Here is a 19,119-nt window from a genome sequence, read left to right on the forward strand (position 1 = left end):
GGCAGCCCGAAGAAATACATTACTCACCATATGATGTTCTGATGTGCGGAACAGTCAACATCGCGGTATGTTGAGACCGTAAAGATCTTGTTGGACTGTGTTTCCAAAGCAATTGGTTCATGTAGCGAAGGGACTAGCCATGAAGTGTCTTAAAGGTGAGGATCACAGGATATTGTAATGGAATCGAGCTTTCATAGGAAGCCAGTGAAAAAGTCGTAGAGCTGGGGTGATATTATAAAACTTGGATTTCCTGGTACTTATGCATACCCCCATGATATTCGGGACACGATGAAGATTCCGAGATTAGGTTTCTGACAGAACATACATTAGCGAATTACAGTGGTCCAGTTTTGAGGTAACAAGACCATTAATAAGTGAGATAGTTGCATTCATGATGAGGTACAACAGAACCAATATTGTGAAGTTGGAAGTAGGCTTGTTTACAAATATGGTTCACATGTGCATCCATATTAAGAGTTGTATCAAGATAAAGTTTTGACTGCTGATACGGATTTAATTGAAACTCTATCCGCCCTCAACAATACATTGGGAAGGATTTTCAGATTATGATTATGATTACTACAATCTTGTCACCATTCAGTTTAAGTTTATTGCTTGTCATCCACTATTTGATATCAATGAGGCAATATTCAATATACTCCAAAGCACATCTTCTAGCAGAGACATCAATTAACAGGCTGCAATGAAAGGTGAATTTGTGTGTCATCTGTGTAGAAATGGTAGTTTTGACTATGTACGATTGTGTACATAGAGAATAACTTCAGCCAAAGCACTGATCCCTGTGGAACGCAAACTCTAGAGGTACTGGTTCCGAAAGTTTGATCTTAATGCAAACTGTTTGAAATCGGTTGAACAGATATTGACTCAAACTTCTTCAATGCAACATCCTGAAGTCCAAACTGTTTGTGAAGGACATTGGTATGTAAGTGTCGCTCAAGTCGTGCATACAAAACCTTCTCTAAAAGTTTGGAGATGAAGGACAGGTTAAACACTGGCCAGAAATGTTTTAGCACTTCTGTGTCCAGATCATTTTGAGTGGGTTATGCATGTATGTTTGTATTTCCATTCATATTTTATGAAACACAGGGATAAAAAAATAATTTGCTAAACCCTTTCCTTTTCTTTTCCTGAACTCTTTCACAGATTGTGATGTAACTGAGTACAGTTTTGTCAAGTGAGAGTCAACAACCTTCATCAACATGGCTACCTGGAACCCTTTCATAGAAGACCTGACAGAAAACTTCTGCATGTGCTCTGTTTGTTTGGATCAATTTAGTGAGCCGAAACAGTTACCATGTCTTCATCGATACTGTAACGATTGCTTGAGAACAGTTATTCAAGCCAGCCATGATGGGACAATTGAATGTCCAATTTGTAAACAGCGATGTTGTATACCAGAGGATGGATTGAACGGCTTTAAGACTGATTTTCATATGAAGAGTATGCTCGAGTTTATAGAATTGCGTAAATCATTGGAAAAGAATGATTTGAAGCAGTGTGTGAGCTGTTCAAAGGATGTGATATGTTCCGCCTACTGCTTTAAATGTAGAGCTTTTTTATGCGAAGAATGTTACAGGGTTCATATCAGTAATAGAATGTTTACTGATCACCAACCAAGCACTCTGAAATTGGAAAATATGGCAGCTAAGAACCTGACCATGGAGGAAATAGCTGCAATGACAGAAGATCCCAGGTGCCATTTTCATATCAAACAACCAGCCAAATTGTGCTGTGGTACATGCCAAAATGAACCGGTTTGTTTAGTCTGCACTTACGGTAAGCACAGAGGTCACGATCTCATAGATGTGACTGACCTAGCCCAGAAAGAAAGGACATTACTGAATCAGAACCTCGCTGAACTAAGCAGGCACAAGACTAAACTATACGCGTTACCTGAGAAGGTTCAAATGGCATTAGTAAAATTGGACAAAAATGTTAAAAAAAAGACAAAGTTGTTGACACTTCAATACAAAAAACAGGCAAAGAAAATAAAGGATAAACTTGCCAAATGTAATGATGAACGTGACAAAGGAGCTGCTGACATAGAAATTAGAAGAAAATGTGAAAAACGTGAAATCACTGCTAAACATGAAGAGGAAATAAACCGATTGATCATGAAACATGAAAAAATTATGAAAACTGCTGATGTAAAGTATGACCAGGAATTGAAAGAATTTAAGGAAAATCGTCAAGAAATTGAGGGTGAATTCTTTAAAAAACTCGGGGAGTTAGATAGTAGTTTCAAGACCTTGACAACAGCTATAGATGTTCTTACAAGTCAAAACCAAAACGAATGTGAAGAAATACTGAATAATTGTAAGCAACTTATTAAACGATTCAAAAACTTATCAGCAACGTCTTCTTCCATTCTTGCATGTAATGACGATTGGACAGACGCACAGTGTGTCCCCGACATAAGAGCAGCCAGTGAACCTATGATCGAAGAAATGAAACAAGAATATCCAGAGTTAGAATCTTTATCTGATTTTGTCATCAGTGATATAACAAAAGTTATATATGATAAAGTTGTAATTACAGAACGTGCAGAGTCTGTTGTTGATGTTGCAGGAATCAAAGCTAAAGATTACTGGATCACCGGTATGACAAGTAGTAGCAATGGTAATATCGTTATGACTGGTAGTGTATCACAAGAGAAATCACACATCACTGTCATTAACATGAAAGGAGAAATATTAAATCAGAATGTTTTAATTAGAAATAAGAGATTTGGGCATCGGGCATTTCGTTACTGTTGTAATTTGTCGGGGTTCAATGTCATTACAGCTTGCTTACCGGATGAAATCGGTATTTATAATATTTCTGACTCTTCTTACCAAAAGAAGAACATCAGTGATATGGTTAAGACGTGGCCAGAGGGTAGGCATGTGTGTTCTGTTACCAAGAATCCCGCCAAGAATGAAATCATTGTTGGTACTGACAGCAGAGAAGTGTATGTATTTGATTACCAGCTGAATTACATTCACACCATAGTACTACCTGATGTAATCAAGCAATCAGATGATATCACTGTCCACGACGGTAATCTTCTGATCTGTGACTATGGTGGTGGGACCTCATATGCAGTTACCATGGTGACTTCATGGAGTAAGGTGGTGTATAAATTAACCAAACCAAATCTAAGTGGAGCTGACTTTAAACCTGTCAGTGTGTGCATAGGCATGGGAGGGTTCATCTACATGTTATGGCATGAAGGTATACAGCTGAACACTGTGCTAACACAATACAGTCGAGATGGTCGGCAATTACTAACAACAATGTCAGTTGATGCCGACGCATGGTGCATGACCACATCAGTAGTACATGGTGAGGAGAAACTCATGATAGCCACCGTAACGTCGGGGAAGATGTACAGACTAGTACCTGCATACTATAGCGCTTTATAGAAATTGCATACTTAAAACAAAATGATATCGAGAGTTACGATACACATATTCGGTTGTTATCATTGCTGTATTTGTTTTTTAAGGCTTTTACACATATAGAGAAATATTACAAACCTAACTTCTAAGAGTTATTGTTAGATACATTCATAATTAGCAAATAAGTAGGATCCTAAGGAGTTTATCGCCATATCTTAACATATATCCATTACAAAAGACTGTCTTCCTATATAGGAGTTAAAACTTTCTTTATAATAATCCTCCATTTAAAATAACCTCTTATTATAACATATGATATATATATATATAGGTATATATATATATATATGTATATATATATATATATATGTATATATATATATATATATATATATATATATATGTATATATATATATATATATATATATATATATATATATATATGCAGGGGTGTGCCCACGCTGGGCGGCACTGGGCAGCCCTACCCAGCACATAAATTACCGCCCAGCACTGTCTTAAAAATCGTGAATCCCGCCCAGCACTATTTTCATCTAAAATCCCGACATTCCTAACAATATATTCAAAATAAATTGGGCCTAGCCTATGCCAAACTCATCAGACTAATAATGCATCAGTTACACATGCGAAAAACATTACTTACGGCTCTCAATCGGTCCCTTGTAAAATCTCTTTGAAAGAAACTAAAAACTTTTACCAGGTACGTAACCTATTTCACTAAAGCAAATTAAAAAATGTAAATTGTTAGCAAAACAAATACTTGTGTATGTGCTTAAAAAGCTACACAAGTGCCAGCATTTGGCATCTGAGCACCTTCAAAATCCAAAAGTAAGGGGGACACCCCTCCCCCTTAGACCCATATATATATATATATATATATATATATATATATATATATATATATATATATATATATATATATATATACATACATACAGGAGGCCCAGGTTCGAATCCCGGTGGAGGCTGGAAGCTTTTTTCACTGTTCTAGATTTTCCTTCTCATTGCGTTTTCATATATATATATATTCATTTGCCTTTGTCGTTTACCTCCATTCCATTAACATAAAGTCTGTTCAAAGTATCTCATTCGAGATCTGGCTTTAGGAATTACAAATGATTTTCGAGTTGGTTAGCATCATGTTTGATCTCTAGAGTAAGGCAAAATATATCACCAAAAACAGAACTAGTATTGTTCGATACAGGTGTCAAACGCCTACAGTGAAATTACGACCTTCCTTACCGGTTTCGAACCTCTGGACGTACAATCAGCGTCCATGTCCTAGTTGGTTAGGGTGTCCACGTACAAAGCGGGAGGCCCGGGTTCGAATCCCGGTGGAGGCTTGAAGTTTTTTCACTGTTCTGGATTTTCCTTCTCATTACGTTCTCATTTATATATATACATACATATATATATATATATATATATATATGTATATATATATATATATATATATATATACATATATATATATATATATGTATATATATATATATATATATATATATATATCATTTTTATTATTATTATTAGAGAAAACCAGAGAAATAAGATATGACTCATAATTGACAAATGAGGAGTAATGTTTTAGAAAATATATTGGAATTTTTGGTCCCCCTGGACAGCATTTCTTGGCAGTCGAATGAAAAGTACAAAATGTAACAATGAAAGTATGACGCTAGATAAGTGTAAGTTGCATTGATGGAATTAGAACCAAATAAACCATGACTATACAGGAAGCGGATTTAGGAGCAAAGAATGGATTACATATGTTTGTAGGACATTATTAACAATATTATGCAATCGATAAGGGAGGCTGCTCCCAATGTGTTTTTGCATTGGTCCATTGCATGCAAAGGGTGAAAAAGGGGTAAGAGTGGGGAGTGGACACAAAGGGGAAAATGTATTGGAGTGTTGAAACAGTATATATTTGCAAAGCTATTGTAGTGAAATTTCCTGGAATACTAACTTTGATGCAATGTACAGGTTACCCATAGACAAAAGGTAGAGTAGGACATCCCATCCCTTAGCTGCATGCAAAAATAGAGGGAAGTAATATGGCAATATTGTTTGAAGCTGGTCTTTGTCTGGTGTGAAAAAAAAAAGTATGCAAGTATTAAGGGAGGATACTCCCAATATGTGTTTGCATTGGTTCACTGCATGCCTGGGGGAGAGGAGGCCTGGTAAGAGTGGGCCCTCGACACAAAAGGGTAAGATGTTTTCAAGTGGTGTGACATTATATATAGGCAAAAGGAAAGGCAGCACATCCCCCTCCCCTTAGTTACATCATAAACAAGGGAAATGATTCACAGCACCACTCCCCCACCCCTAAATGGGGTGTATGTTAACCTCTACATATATTTAGTGTTATCAGATATGGCATTAATGTGTTTAAGGTCCATACAGGGGGGTAGGGAGCTTCCCAAAAATGGGGGGTGGGTACAACATCAGAAGGACACTTTCTAATTCCATAACCACCACTCGTTATGCAATAAACCAATACACACTACCTATCAACCTACATCTGTACTTCTGTCCATCCATAATTTTGAACTTCCCAGAAACATTCCTCTTGTGTTCATTCCTTGAACAAAAGTTTTTAGCAACCTCAGTTAAATCCTTAGCATGTACAGACGAAATATAAATTATTAAAATAAAATATTAAAATTAACAAAGGCTTAAGATATCCAAAAGACAGTTCTTCATCAAAGGGGCACACTTTATTTGCCAGTAGGGTACATTTGCTATTTTGGAAAAAAATGGGGGGGCTTGTGCCCCAGGGCCCCCCAGGCTCCTACCCCACTGGGTCTATATTTGGTGTAAAAGAAACAAAATTATGCAATCGATAAAGTAGGCAGCTCCCAATGTGATTTTGGATTGCTTCAGTGCATTTCAGGGGCGTAGGGGTGTAAGGGAGGATGGACTCAAAGAGGAAGATGATTGTGAGTGGGGAAACATATATAAGCAAATGAATTAGTGGATCCATCAAAAATACTAGTTTTCACGACAATGTACAGGTCACCTTAAAAAAATGGTAGGGCAGAACACCCCCTCCCCCTAGTTGTATGGAAACGAAGGGAAAGGATTCACTGTCCACAAAAGTGGGGTGTATGTGAACCTTTATATACATATTTAGTGTCATCAGATATGGCATCAATGTATTCAAGGTCTATATCAATTGTGAGTTAAAGTAACAAAACTATGTAAATCATAAGGGAGGTAGCTTGCAATTTGATTGTGCATTGGGTGTGCATACCAGGAGATGGAGAAGGGGTAAGGGTAGAGATTGAAGACAAAGGAGAAAGTGTTTTGGAGTTGGGTAACACAAGTTGTTTTGTTCTGTCTTTAATAAATATATTTTTTATGTTATCTTTTATTTTCACACTTTCAGTTTGCTTTCCTTAACCTGCAAACCTATGCGTAAAACAGTGAATCTGGCTCTACAAGACCACAGGAGGAATTAATATACATACATACACAAGCACATACATACACACATACACCTATACTTAGGCTTTGACTACGCCTTTAGTCCTTCATAAATTTGTGAATGTCTCTGAACATGGTATATCTGTGCAGGCTATAAAAGTCCTAGTGTATTTGTGCTAGACTGAGTAGTACTCCAGCTACTTGGAATGATTAGACAACAATGCTTAAAGGATACTGTTTCAGACAGTTATTTCCATTTTGGTTAATAAATGTACTGTTATAAGTGCATACATGGTCCTCAACATACCAAGCATAAAGGAACTTTGCAGTGTGCATGTATATAATATTAAAACAAACTACATATGAATGGTGGGACTATCGATATCATATTTTAAGTCACTCTCAATATTGACTTTCACAGTAGGTTTGGTGATATTTTTTATGCAAAGGTGATCAAAGATGGCTAAAAACAATATGCATGAGATGCAGAATTCAGATATGTACCAGTATGCTATTTCTTTAAGTGAAGTACATGGTGGCTACAGCACAAGATGCATGAAATTAATAATTCCAATGCTTGACACTATGTTTGGTAATTTTCATGCAAAGGAAGTCAAAGATGGCTACAACACAGAATGCATGAGATAATGAATTTCAATGTGTGACAGTTTGTTAGGTGATTTTATTTGTGCAAGATGTTGTTAACTACAGTTACAATACTGAATGCAAATGCCATTTATTTTTAGAAAAATCCTTGTTAATCAATTGGAGTTAGCAATGCAAAATCAACTCCAGTCATCAAAATGTTGTTAACTACGGTTACAATACTGAATGCAAATGTCATTTATTTTTAGAAAAATCCTTGTTAATCAATTGGAGTTAGCAATGCAAAATCAACTCCAGTCATCAAAATGTTCCAATGAAAAATGAAGATTAACATTATATAATTTCATTACAATAATGCAATACAAATTCAATGTAATAATTCAAATTTTAGAATGAAGACAACTAGAAGACAGCTTCAGTGACAACGTGTCTCAACACAACACATGCAGACACTTATGATTAAGAGACGAGAGCCATAATAAGTCACATACAATAGGGCATCGATTATTGGTTGAATTGAATTGACAGATTTGGTTTCTTGAAGTTAATACTCCCATGAAACTCCAATGAAATTTGTTTCAACCTGTTGTAACTTAAATGATGAAAACAGCAGGAGCATCTACTGCATTTCTATTGTATAAACTTGTATCTTAATGAATGTTGTGAGTAATGACAGTCAGTTGGGAGTTGACTGTCATTCAACAACTTGCTAACCCATTTTTTCTATTTTATTTCTTTTTAAAGTCTATTTTTTTATTCCAGTGTGGCATATTCATGCCACTATTAAGAAGGGAAAGTAGCCAAGTTCTCTAAGACAAATGTGTTGTGTAAATATTGTGTATTGAACAATTAGTAAATTTAAATGAAAAATTCTTTGTAGAAAATTGGCAATGAACAGTCACATAACAACAAGAGAACAGCTAGAGTAAAAAGGATTTATCCTCTGAAAAGGGGAAGATTATCCTGATGATCAGACATACATTTTAATGAATCAATCATGGTACAATGTTTGTAATGTACATATCATTAACAACAATGTATCAATCATGTGTGTTATAAAAGATGAAAGACTGAGCTGAATAGTAAAGCTCGTGAAATTTTACTTTAATTATTATTTGAGATTCTTCCAAATGAGCATCACATTCACAGTAGACTGTCAATATTGCATGTATAAAACATGAAAGTTTGTACTGATTAGAGATTAACTTTCACACTAATGAATCAATGGTGGTAAAGTGATAGAAATAAACAGTGTTTTAAACAGCATTGGAAATGGTTCTTGATTTCTTATTGTCGAGTATACATTCACTCTACACAGAGCCAATCATTAGCGATATAGACCCTGATAACTTCTTTATTTAAAAATAAATATAGATTTCAATAAATTTAGATGAAGACACTATCACAATTTTTCATTGCTTCACTACGCACCAGTGGTTGAGTAAGGGTAAATGTAGGAATTGAACAGAAAAGGGAGGGTTCTTTAATGTGGGTTAAAATAGTACATAAATGAAATATCTAGTACTGCTATCTTAACCTTTAAGTACAGGCTAGCCAGAGCAATGGAGGTCAAGGTGACAATGACCGCCCCCCACACTCACCACACCCTCCTTAGTTTCATGACAGAAGACAATGGATATATGTTTCACAGCCCTCTACCAATAATTCTCTCCATTGCAACAGGGTAAAAAGGGTCTACATGTTAAAGGTATGCTGTATTGACCACAAATATGCAAGATTTTCAAATATGGTCAACTGCACATTGTCAAACTTCTTATACTCTTCATATTACCACCCTGAAGGTAATTAACCTCACTGGGACATTCAGCCATCTTGTTTGCTAATTTAGAGTTATGGGAAAATTTAGAGATTAAATGCCTCCAGAAAAGTGCAGTTTGAAATCTTATAGCAATTATAGCGTCCTATAGTTTGGGCCCTATACACCTTTAACCTCTACACATTGAGTGTTGTAGTAACAAAATCAGGCAGTCAATAAAAGAGGCAGCCCTCAATGTGAGTTTGCTTTGGTTATGCATATCAGGGGTGGAGAAGGGGTGAGGGTAGAGATCAAAGAGAAAAGGGGACGTAAATATTTTGGGTTGGGGTAAGTTTAGTACATAAAGGCAAATGTATTAGTGAAGTATATAGGAATACCACCTTTGACATTGATTTAATGGTCAGGCAGAAAAAAAAGGAGGGCATAGAGATATGGAAGGGGGGTGGAAAAGGTTTGAACCAACATCAGGACCGCCAATAAGTATACTGTTAGCTTCCAGTAGGTTTGTTTAACAGTCCGGCCCCCTCCCGCAAAGATTCCCATATAAAGAAGTGGGAGCATTGCAAATATGGTTATATGGGGTCTATGCAACCTCTACACATTGACTTTTATCAGATCTAACAAGATGAGGCAATCAATAAGGGAGGCAGATATCAATGAAAGTCTGCATTGATTCTATGTCAGGGGTGGAAGAGAGGTCAGGGTAGAGATGTTCTGAACAGAAAGGTGAAGTTTTGGAATGGGGATACATATACAACATGAAATACATAACCAGCACTAATACCTTATTTGCAAAGTCATTTGATTGTACAAGTCATGTAGAGAAAATGGTACGGTGGGGCAATTAGCATTTTGTACCCAATGTGGTACTCCTACACATTAAAATATGAAGTCTGCCCATGCTTCCCATCTTGAGATATCATGTTTACAAGGTTTTCACAATTTGACCCCTGGTGACCCCAAATGACCTTTGACTTCCAACAAAAGCAATAGGCTTCTTGTACTCAATGTGGTACTTCTACACACGAAATATGAGGTCCTCCCATGCTTTTCTTCTAGAGATATCGTGTTTACAAGGTTTTCATAATTTGACCCTTATGACCCAAATGACCTTTGACTTCCACCAAAAACAATAGGCTTCTTGTACTCAATGTGGTACTTCTACACATCAAATATGAATTTGGTCTGATCTTCCCTTCTTGAGATATCATGCTTACAAGCTGGGCGTCACACACAGACACGCACACACACACGCCATCATGAATGCAAAGGTTACGATTATCATTGAAACCAAGAAACGTGACAAAGATATTATGCAGTGGGGTATCATTATGAGATATAAAGGCAAGGTATTAGAGAGGTCTATAGAATACTATCATAAAATTAATCAGTTAGGTAGGGAAAAAGTAGGGCAGGGATACCTAGTAGCTAAGGGGTGGGGAATGCAAAGTATCAACAGGGAAGAATATAAAATATAGTCTACCTTTAGCTTCCAGGTGAAAGCCAGCTGGACGTATTATACTTCATAGCCCCCAATGATTCCCCCAATTGCAAATATGGATAAATGGGGTCTATGTTAACCTCTACACATTGAGCATTGCATTATCAAAATTAGACAATCAATAAAGGAAGCAGCTCTCAATTTGATTTTGCATTAGTTCACTGTATACCAGGGTATGGAGAAGGGTGTAAGGGTAGAGATTAAAGAAAAAAAGTGACAAAGATATTTGGAAGTGGGTTAACATTATTACATATAGGCACAGGTATATAAGAGAGGTATGTCTAAGAACACTACAGTAAAAATTAAATCGGTTTAACAGAAAAGAAAAGTAAAGAAGGGCACAAATATATCCTGTAGCTCAAACAAGGGGAGGGGTACAAAAGGGGGGGGGATAAATCAGGACCACCAAGAAGTCTACCCTTGGCTTCCAGACGAAAGCCAGCTGGGGGAACATTTCATAGCCCACAATGAATCCTTGCGGCCCATTGTAAATATGGAAAATGTTAATCTCTACATAAATTGAATGTCATTATTACCATAATAAGCTTTCAATGTAATCTTGCATTGGGTCTGCACAACAGGTTTGGAGGAGGGGTAGGGTAGAGATTGAAGAGAAAAGGGGAGATGGTTTGGAGTGGGGAAACATTGTTTAGTATACATGCTACATTAATAGTGAAATGTCCAGCACTGTTACTTTTGACCTTGATGCACAGGTTATCCAGAGCAACAGAGGACAAGGCATCCCCCATCCCATTGCCATTTGTTGCAAAACAGAAGCAAAGGCAAAAATTTTCACAACCCCTAATATTTCTCCCCATTGCAAACGAGGTAAAAAGGGTAAATGTTAACCTCTACACATTCAGTATTGCCAGCAGTAACAAAATTAGGCAATCAACAAAGGAGGCAGCTCTCAATGTGATTTTAAAGGGTGGAGTGAGTATTCTAACTGGGCATATAACAATTTCTAAAATGTTATTGAATGAAATTGGCAAATATTTACAGATGTCAGATATACTGTACACTATGAACATGAAGATTACGCACTAGAAATCCCAAATGCATTTATAAAAGCCAATAGGATGTGTTCAGTGGTTTAATAATTGGATTCTAAGCAGTACTATATTTGCCATTTTCCAATTTATTATGGTATTGACTTGTCAGCTTTATGATATATTATTCCTTTGATCATTTCATCATGGGACTGGTTTAAGTTTAAAAGAATAGTCCAGGTCAAATTTCCTCTTTGCTATGTGAAAGAGGAACATAATCTATTAGCATTCTAGTGAAATTTGCATTCAATTCCTATAAACCATTTTTGAGATATTGACAGTTGAAGTTATCTGATATTCTACCAAAAGTGAACTTGAAGCAAACAGGTGTGATGTCATAGTTGCCCACCTGACAAATAATGGTTTGTTTTTCTTTATTTTTCAGTCTATTGATTTGACTTTGGATTGGATAAGGTTACTAGTTTGTCTAAAGGGGATGTAAAGTTGATAAAATACCAATACATATGGTACATTGACATTATGGATGCATCAAACTGTGGAGTATAAAATTAGATGTAAATTTTAAAGGAAAACAAAACATTATGTATCAGTGTGCAACAATGATGTCAAACCTGTTTTTCTCCAAGTTCACTTTTGATACAAAGTTAATGTACAGTAAAGGCTGTTACATGAACTACAGTATTAGTTAGATGAGCATCATTTATATTGCTCTGTTTCAATTTCCATCTATTAATCTTTCTTAGATGAGCAACAAAGCAGAAGAATTACCTTCAAAAGGCCACAAAAGAACATGTTTACTAGGCTGGAACTGTCATTGGTTACTGCCTAGAAGAAACTTCCTATTTTTAGATTTGATAGTTAAGTATACTAAAAGAGTATTTTAAATATTCCAATAATATATGAAAGTGTATTTTATACGGAATAGATTTGTTTTCAAAACAGTGTACTTAAACCTGCAGTCAGTCAACTTTTTTGACTGGTGAGCCAGCAAGAAATTCAAGCACTCAGCCATGCACAAACTAATTACCAGCCAATCCCATGCTTCCCCCCACCCCTCAACCCCCCCCCCCTCCCACCACACACTCACACCTCCAAAGAAATACAGTCTTTAACTCTTCAGAGGTAAAGACAGCTGGTGTACACGTGAGACTCTTTTCATAAATGTCTGCTACTTACGAAACAAGACTTATAAACAATTTTTCGAAACAACAGAATGGAAAACAAGTGTAACAAAGACTAACGGGTACTACAGAGTTATCTCTGACATCATTGTCTGTAGGTTCTTCCTCATTCTCTGACTGCTAAAGAGAAACAAATACACCTCAATTGATTTGAATATAAATGACATTCAATGCACTTTAAAGAATTCATGTTAGTAGAGATATGAAGAGGTGGATGGTTCAGATACTTTATATTGCACTTAACAATGAAGAGAAACTGTTAGCAAACAAACTGTTTATCCACTAAAGAGCCAGTGTAAGAAAATTTGTAAAAATAAGTTGGTCTGATGTTTCAATCTTTGCAGGATCTTCCATATAGCCTCTGAAGAAGATCCTGCTGGGATCGAAATGTCAGGCCAACTTACTTTTACACAACAATGAAGAGAATATACTTACTGTAACAGGTTCTTCATTGAAAATACTTTCTGTGACCTCATCTTTATTTCATGATTGCTAATGAGAAACAAATATATAAATGACATCCAATGCACTTTCATGTTTGCATAGATATGAAGGAGTAGGGGTGGGTAGGTGGGGGGGGGGGGGGGGGGGGGGGTTCAGGTACTGTATCTTGCACTCATGGGTGGGATTACGGGGGGGCAAGAGGGGGCATTTGCCCCCCCACTTTTTCCCAGACCTTAGTTGTTTTTTTTGTCGTTTTTGCAGACAAATGTGCATAACCCTAATCAAACTTATTCCCCCACAACAGCTCTATCAAAATAGGCCTATTTGATTCAAATCTAAGTCGAATTTGTGATTAACATAGTAGCATGAAGCATGCAGAATAACTGGAGCTAGAGCTAGCACATGGTTCACAGCACAGGTTACGAATCCTGGAGCTAACAAACTAGCGATTCAATTCTGCATGTGATGAATCCGCGGAATGTGCTACAGTGCTAGCTTCAGGAATTGATTTGAGATTGAGATTTGAATTGAGAAACGATTTACGAAAGCCAAATTTGCATATTGGGTATATCAATAATTAAATTCAATATACTGACACATGACATCCCTCCCCCCCCCCCCCCCCCCCGTGTCATTGAACAATATGCAATGGCAATGCCGATGTAATTTTTTTACTGCTCGAAATCCTGGAATGATGCATGCAAATCGAATAATGTAAATTACAAATTGGCACTAACACAGTAACACATTAAATATGTTGTTACAGTATACAGCACTCGGCAGTTTTGGTAGGGCCGATAAAATAATGTGTGGCTTTGAGTTCCGTTTTCGGATCTATTTTCGATGATGAATGAAACACTTACGTTTGGTTTTGCATAAAAGTGGGGGGGGTTGAAGGTATGTTCAGCCCCCAATATTTGCCAAGTGCTCCAAGAAGTGGGGACCGCGGGGAGAATTTCGAAGTGGGTGCTGAACATATTCTTGATCGTTCCAATGCACAATATACTAATAATTTTAGGGGGAAAGAACTGTCTAGATGTGATTTATTGTTACCAGAGGTGTCATATTTGCTGATCTAGGATTTCCTTTTTGCTTAAATTTCGACGCTCCTTTGCCAACCGATGATGGCGCTCCGCTTAGATAGTGACGTATAACAAAAGTTGTACATCACCATCTGACCATATGTTATACTATCAATCCTCTTCAAATTTTTAAACGATAATTAACTATCTAGATACAATTGCAGACATGAGATCCATATTTCAAAGATGGGTACATGCAGCTTAGAGCACTCGGGAAGTGCCATTTCCGGCCACCTGGAGGGTTTGTAAAGCCAAAAAATTTCTTGTACGCTCCGCGCCAACTGATGGTGGCGCTCCGCTTAGATAGTCTTGATGGATGGCAGGTTTGCCCCCCCACTTTCACAACTCAAATCCCGCCCCTGCTTGCACTTAATAATAAAGAGAATATACATACTGTAACAGGTTCTACATTAATAATACTTTCTGTGACCTTGTCTTCATTTCCTGATTGCTAGAGAATAGAAAATACACCCCAATTGTTTTGAATATAAATGACATTCAATGCACTTTTCATAATGCACGTTAGTAGAGATATGAAGAAGAAGGGGGGGGGGGGGGGCGGGGTAAAGTACTTAACAGCACTTTGGTAACTTCTCTAGAATTACTGTAGAACAACAAATCTTAACAACTATAAACTTCTCCAATGTTGTTTTTTAACTTCGGAAATTTGCATTTACTAGTGCATTATTAATTTGAGCTTTTGTGCATAATAACATGACACAAAACCTTACAATTTTGCAAGATGTGAGATGCATACATCTCCCATGATCACATAAACAACAATCAATTTACAAATTGTATCTTAAAGATCTGTACTCACTGGCTCCATATTAAGCATGCTATCACTTACAAAGCTTATGAGATACATACTAGCTGTAGACAATAGTAGTGGAAAAAAAGCTCTGACTTCAAATTAGCCTAGAAAAACACAATCCTTCCAATGTGTTTCAATAGTATGTGTTCTTCTGGTACAGTTCAGTTTGTAAATACTATGATAATAATAAATGTTGTTTCACTGATCGATTCTGAGAGGCTCAGATCATTGTCCAGCTTGGCTTGAGCCATATTTCATTTCATTTTAATATTTTGTTTTTTATCACAACATAAGTATGACATGTAACATAGCAGGAGATAAGAAACAAAACTTGTGAAAGGAAGTGTACTATAAAACCTATGATAGGGCTTGTCTGGCAGTGACACTCCCTGAAAAAAATAACTTTACAGTCACAATACAGAACAAAAAACAAACAGAACCACCCCTTCCCCCCCCTCACCCCCTCAGTGTGTCAGTAACATGACCTTTTTATGCTGCACCTATGGGGTAAATCACCGCTGAAGATAAACAATTGAGTATGCATATTAGAACAACAGGGCAATTGTGGCTAATGAGTTTAGGCATATATCAAAGTTAGGGAGACTTTATCTTTAGAGGGCCTCTGCGTAGACTACACTGCCTATAATACGTGTTTGTGTCAAAGTATGCTGAACACATCTTCGCCTGCAGATGGTGGGAAACACCAGGAGCGTGAGTATCTGCAAGTGATACTTACAAAAAGAATCTAAAGCCTGTGACACTTTTTGTCGGTTTGATGACTGGGAAATGCAAAGAAACTGAAATTTTGATTTTCACAATTGTTTTTGCAACCTCCTGCTACACAATTTGTTAGAGCTTTGAGTTTAACAGTATGACAGAGTGTCGTATTGGCGTAGTGTTAGTGCTGCAGTGAATAGCTTGATTGAAAGTTTTCCTCAACCGACTCCGCAAATGTATGTCACAGAGTGACCTGGAGTCATGTGAGCGCTAAGGAATTGTTGCGAAAAGAGCAAACTCCATGTCCAAAAGTGCTAGGTTTGATCAATTTTTACCGAGTCCCAAAAGAAAATAATACAATGTGCCATACATCAATGGAAAGGTACAAGTGTAAATATTCAATGTAACATGGATTTGAACGGATTAGATGATGTCGAAAAACCACCAGCTATGCCATTTAAAGAACAAAGACAAGCCTATCTAATATAGAAACTTGGCATCGACTAAGAGGAGATAAAGAACATGATACTAACTTCTCTGGCGCTTAGATTATCTCCAGAAAAGGTAGATTGCAAGCCTCCGCCAGTTGAGGTACGACTTCAGTGACTGAGACAGCATCCGTTCTTCCTGTGTTAACTGACACTCTGGGTGGTTTTGCAATCACGAGTAAACCATCTGGAGATATCAATTTATAAATCAAAGCATTTAAGTAAAACAATGACAAAGGTATATCAATACATATATCAATGGGGACATTAAATGGCACTCCCCAACCAGGAATGCCTGCCTCATAATTCTATGAACACTTATCGAAATGAGAAGGCTTGCTATTTAAGCTAGTATTTGTACCGGATCATCTCATGGATAGTGTTTCAAATGAGTTTCTGCTGGCTTTCTAAACTTTTGGATTCACTAAACTAATACTTTGATATACCCTCTCATTTACTTCTGATGCAGTCTACAGTGTACTACAAGTACAAGCTGAACACTGGCAGTCTCAGGCATGTCTATGTGATTTGTATTTTTAACATTTAATCAAATATAGTGTAATGCAACATCATGAGTGTTACATAGAGAACAAGTTAAGGAAGGGGGAAAAAAACACAAAGTGAGTCACATATTTCTTTGTCAATTAAAAAATAAAACACTGTGTTTCGAATAAAATTCTTTTGAAATCACAATATACTGAACTACAATTGCATTCAATAGAGATTACAGAAGCTAATGTAGTAGGCTACCATGTGAAAGTTGTATTTTGTTTTTCAAACCTTGGATTGGGTTCCTTGTTCTGATTTTTCTAACCCTCATTAGGTGTGTTGCTATACATGTCTGTTTTCAACCAGTGTGTTCTGAATTTTTTGTGTAATGTTATAATTGCTAATTCTGCCAAAATGTTGGTTAATAGAAAAGTGTATGTTTTCTAGTTGGGCCTGTGCCGTTCTTGTAACAATGTTAAAATTCGCTTTTTTAATTTCTTTCCAATATTTGTAAATATTGTATTGTGTATACATTTGTGTAACCTTAAATGCTTTGTACAGTGACATTGTCAACAACACCAAAAAAAAAGTAATGGGAAGGTAAGGAAACAGATGTCAAACATTTATGAGAACAAATGTTTGACTTTAAGATCTTTAACAACTCTTCTTTATTCTCAGGTGAATTGGTGTTGGGCTGGTCAACATGGATAAGAGATTCTTGCTGAACTTGTTTTGACTTTGATGAATACCTTGCAGCGTGAATCTTCCTCGCAAATCTAATCTCTGACTTCTGCCATGATTCCTCCAGTTGGACATGCAGTAATCTGCTGCAGCATTGACCCAGCCTCACACTCATTTCAGGTTAAGTCTACAGGAAAATAAGAAAATGAAATATATTCTATGATTACTGCAGTTACTGAATGATGATGATGTACAAGCAACAACAACACAAAACAAGTGCACAAATGACTTTAAGGTACAGTAGCTACTTCTGAGTACATTTCAAAGAAGCTTAAAACAATTATCTCGTCAGATTTCTTGGATCTTTGAGATGAACACCCTACAGTACAGCAGAGTCACCTTCAAAGTCCATAGTTAAGATGACCATGACATAAGAATGTTTCAGCTAGGTAACATTGCAAAAATCTTTCATCATCTCAAAGTTCAGTTGAGATACTATGGGACTTCATCAAATTATTGCTCACTCAGAAAACATGCACAATACTATACATTATTGACAAAGGTCTCAAATATGATATATTTATATTATTTCTCATTTGTTTGTAGTTAAAAAGAATATTATGTAGGCCTACAGAGGCAATTAATTATTGGTTGTACTGTGGACAGAGATAACCCAATTTTCTTCTGGATGACAAGGCGTGCTATCTTGTTTATGTTAACAAAAGCTTCAAAACATGTAACTAATATTTGTATACTGTACGTCTATTAAGAGATGATTTTTCTAGCCTTCGGAGGTTTTACTTCTTTCAAAGGAAATTGCTAAAATGCTTGGCTCAGTTACATCTTGTAGTTCAGGTTTACATTGTACATGAATGTACCTATAGAATGAGTTAAACAGGCGGTTTGTTACTGTCTGACGTTACGTGATAGGGATTATCTGATTGGCTGATTTTAAAATATAAGAAAGGTGTGGTGTGCATTCATAATTGTGAGAGCCAACAAAATGGTCAATTTGTACAAAAAGGCTAATTATTCATTTAGTATTAAAGTAAATATTCTACTACAGTAATCTCTCTTTAATCAATCGTAAGTTGCCGATATGTAAATGAATGTAAGTGAGAATGGAATGCTAGAAATTCCAGATAAATGCAATATGGACCTTTACACTGCATGGATTGGATACTGAAGAAGTCAAGGAACTCCTTCTATCAACCTAATAGAGTAATGGCAGAATAACCCACAACTTTGAAGCAACACCCTTCACAGAGGTTGGCTAGCCTATATGGCATCTGTATAGTACTGTAATACATAGAGACATATAAGAATAAGTATCATGCTGCTGTGGCTACACTGTCGGTTCATTTATGCATAGGAAAGTTCATTACCAGGAGAAATGCCAAAAACAAACTAATTTCAAAGTATCATGTTGATGTAGCTACACCGCCAGGTCGGTTAATTTTTTGTCATTCCTTTTTGAACG

The 19,119-nt window shown here is 36.6% G+C and overlaps 1 protein-coding gene and 1 long non-coding RNA gene across 7 annotated transcripts in view; one reads left to right on the plus strand and one right to left on the minus strand.

Annotated features, from left to right (window-relative positions):
* LOC139961839 (uncharacterized) overlaps positions 1 to 19,119 on the plus strand; it is a 55,235-nt gene that overhangs the window by 9,067 nt on the left and 27,049 nt on the right. For 2 of the 3 annotated variants that reach the window (XM_071961406.1, XM_071961407.1), the window contains one exon: positions 1,165 to 4,881. The exons of the other annotated variant lie outside the window; for it this stretch is intronic. In XM_071961406.1, coding sequence (XP_071817507.1) covers positions 1,221 to 3,425 — 2,205 coding nt within the window. In that variant the 5' untranslated portion in view covers positions 1,165 to 1,220 and the 3' untranslated portion in view covers positions 3,426 to 4,881. Of the gene's footprint in view, positions 1 to 1,164; positions 4,882 to 19,119 lie in introns of those variants that run through there. 3 annotated transcript variants of the gene reach the window in all.
* On the minus strand, positions 2,314 to 18,826 carry LOC139961865 (uncharacterized). Of its 4 annotated transcripts, none has more exons than XR_011791051.1 (6): positions 17,580 to 18,826; positions 16,515 to 16,656; positions 14,845 to 14,901; positions 13,360 to 13,416; positions 12,985 to 13,041; positions 2,318 to 2,454 (listed from the first exon to the last, which is right to left on the minus strand). It is a non-coding gene; the product is annotated as an uncharacterized lncRNA (long non-coding RNA). The 4 variants fall into 4 exon arrangements; XR_011791050.1 differs by having other exon boundaries at positions 12,985 to 13,044; positions 17,580 to 18,823; XR_011791053.1 differs by lacking the exon at positions 12,985 to 13,041 and having other exon boundaries at positions 2,314 to 2,454; positions 17,580 to 18,822.

Source organism: Apostichopus japonicus, chromosome 20 (genome assembly GCF_037975245.1).
Source record: "Apostichopus japonicus isolate 1M-3 chromosome 20, ASM3797524v1, whole genome shotgun sequence".
Lineage (NCBI taxonomy): Eukaryota > Metazoa > Echinodermata > Holothuroidea > Aspidochirotida > Stichopodidae > Apostichopus > Apostichopus japonicus.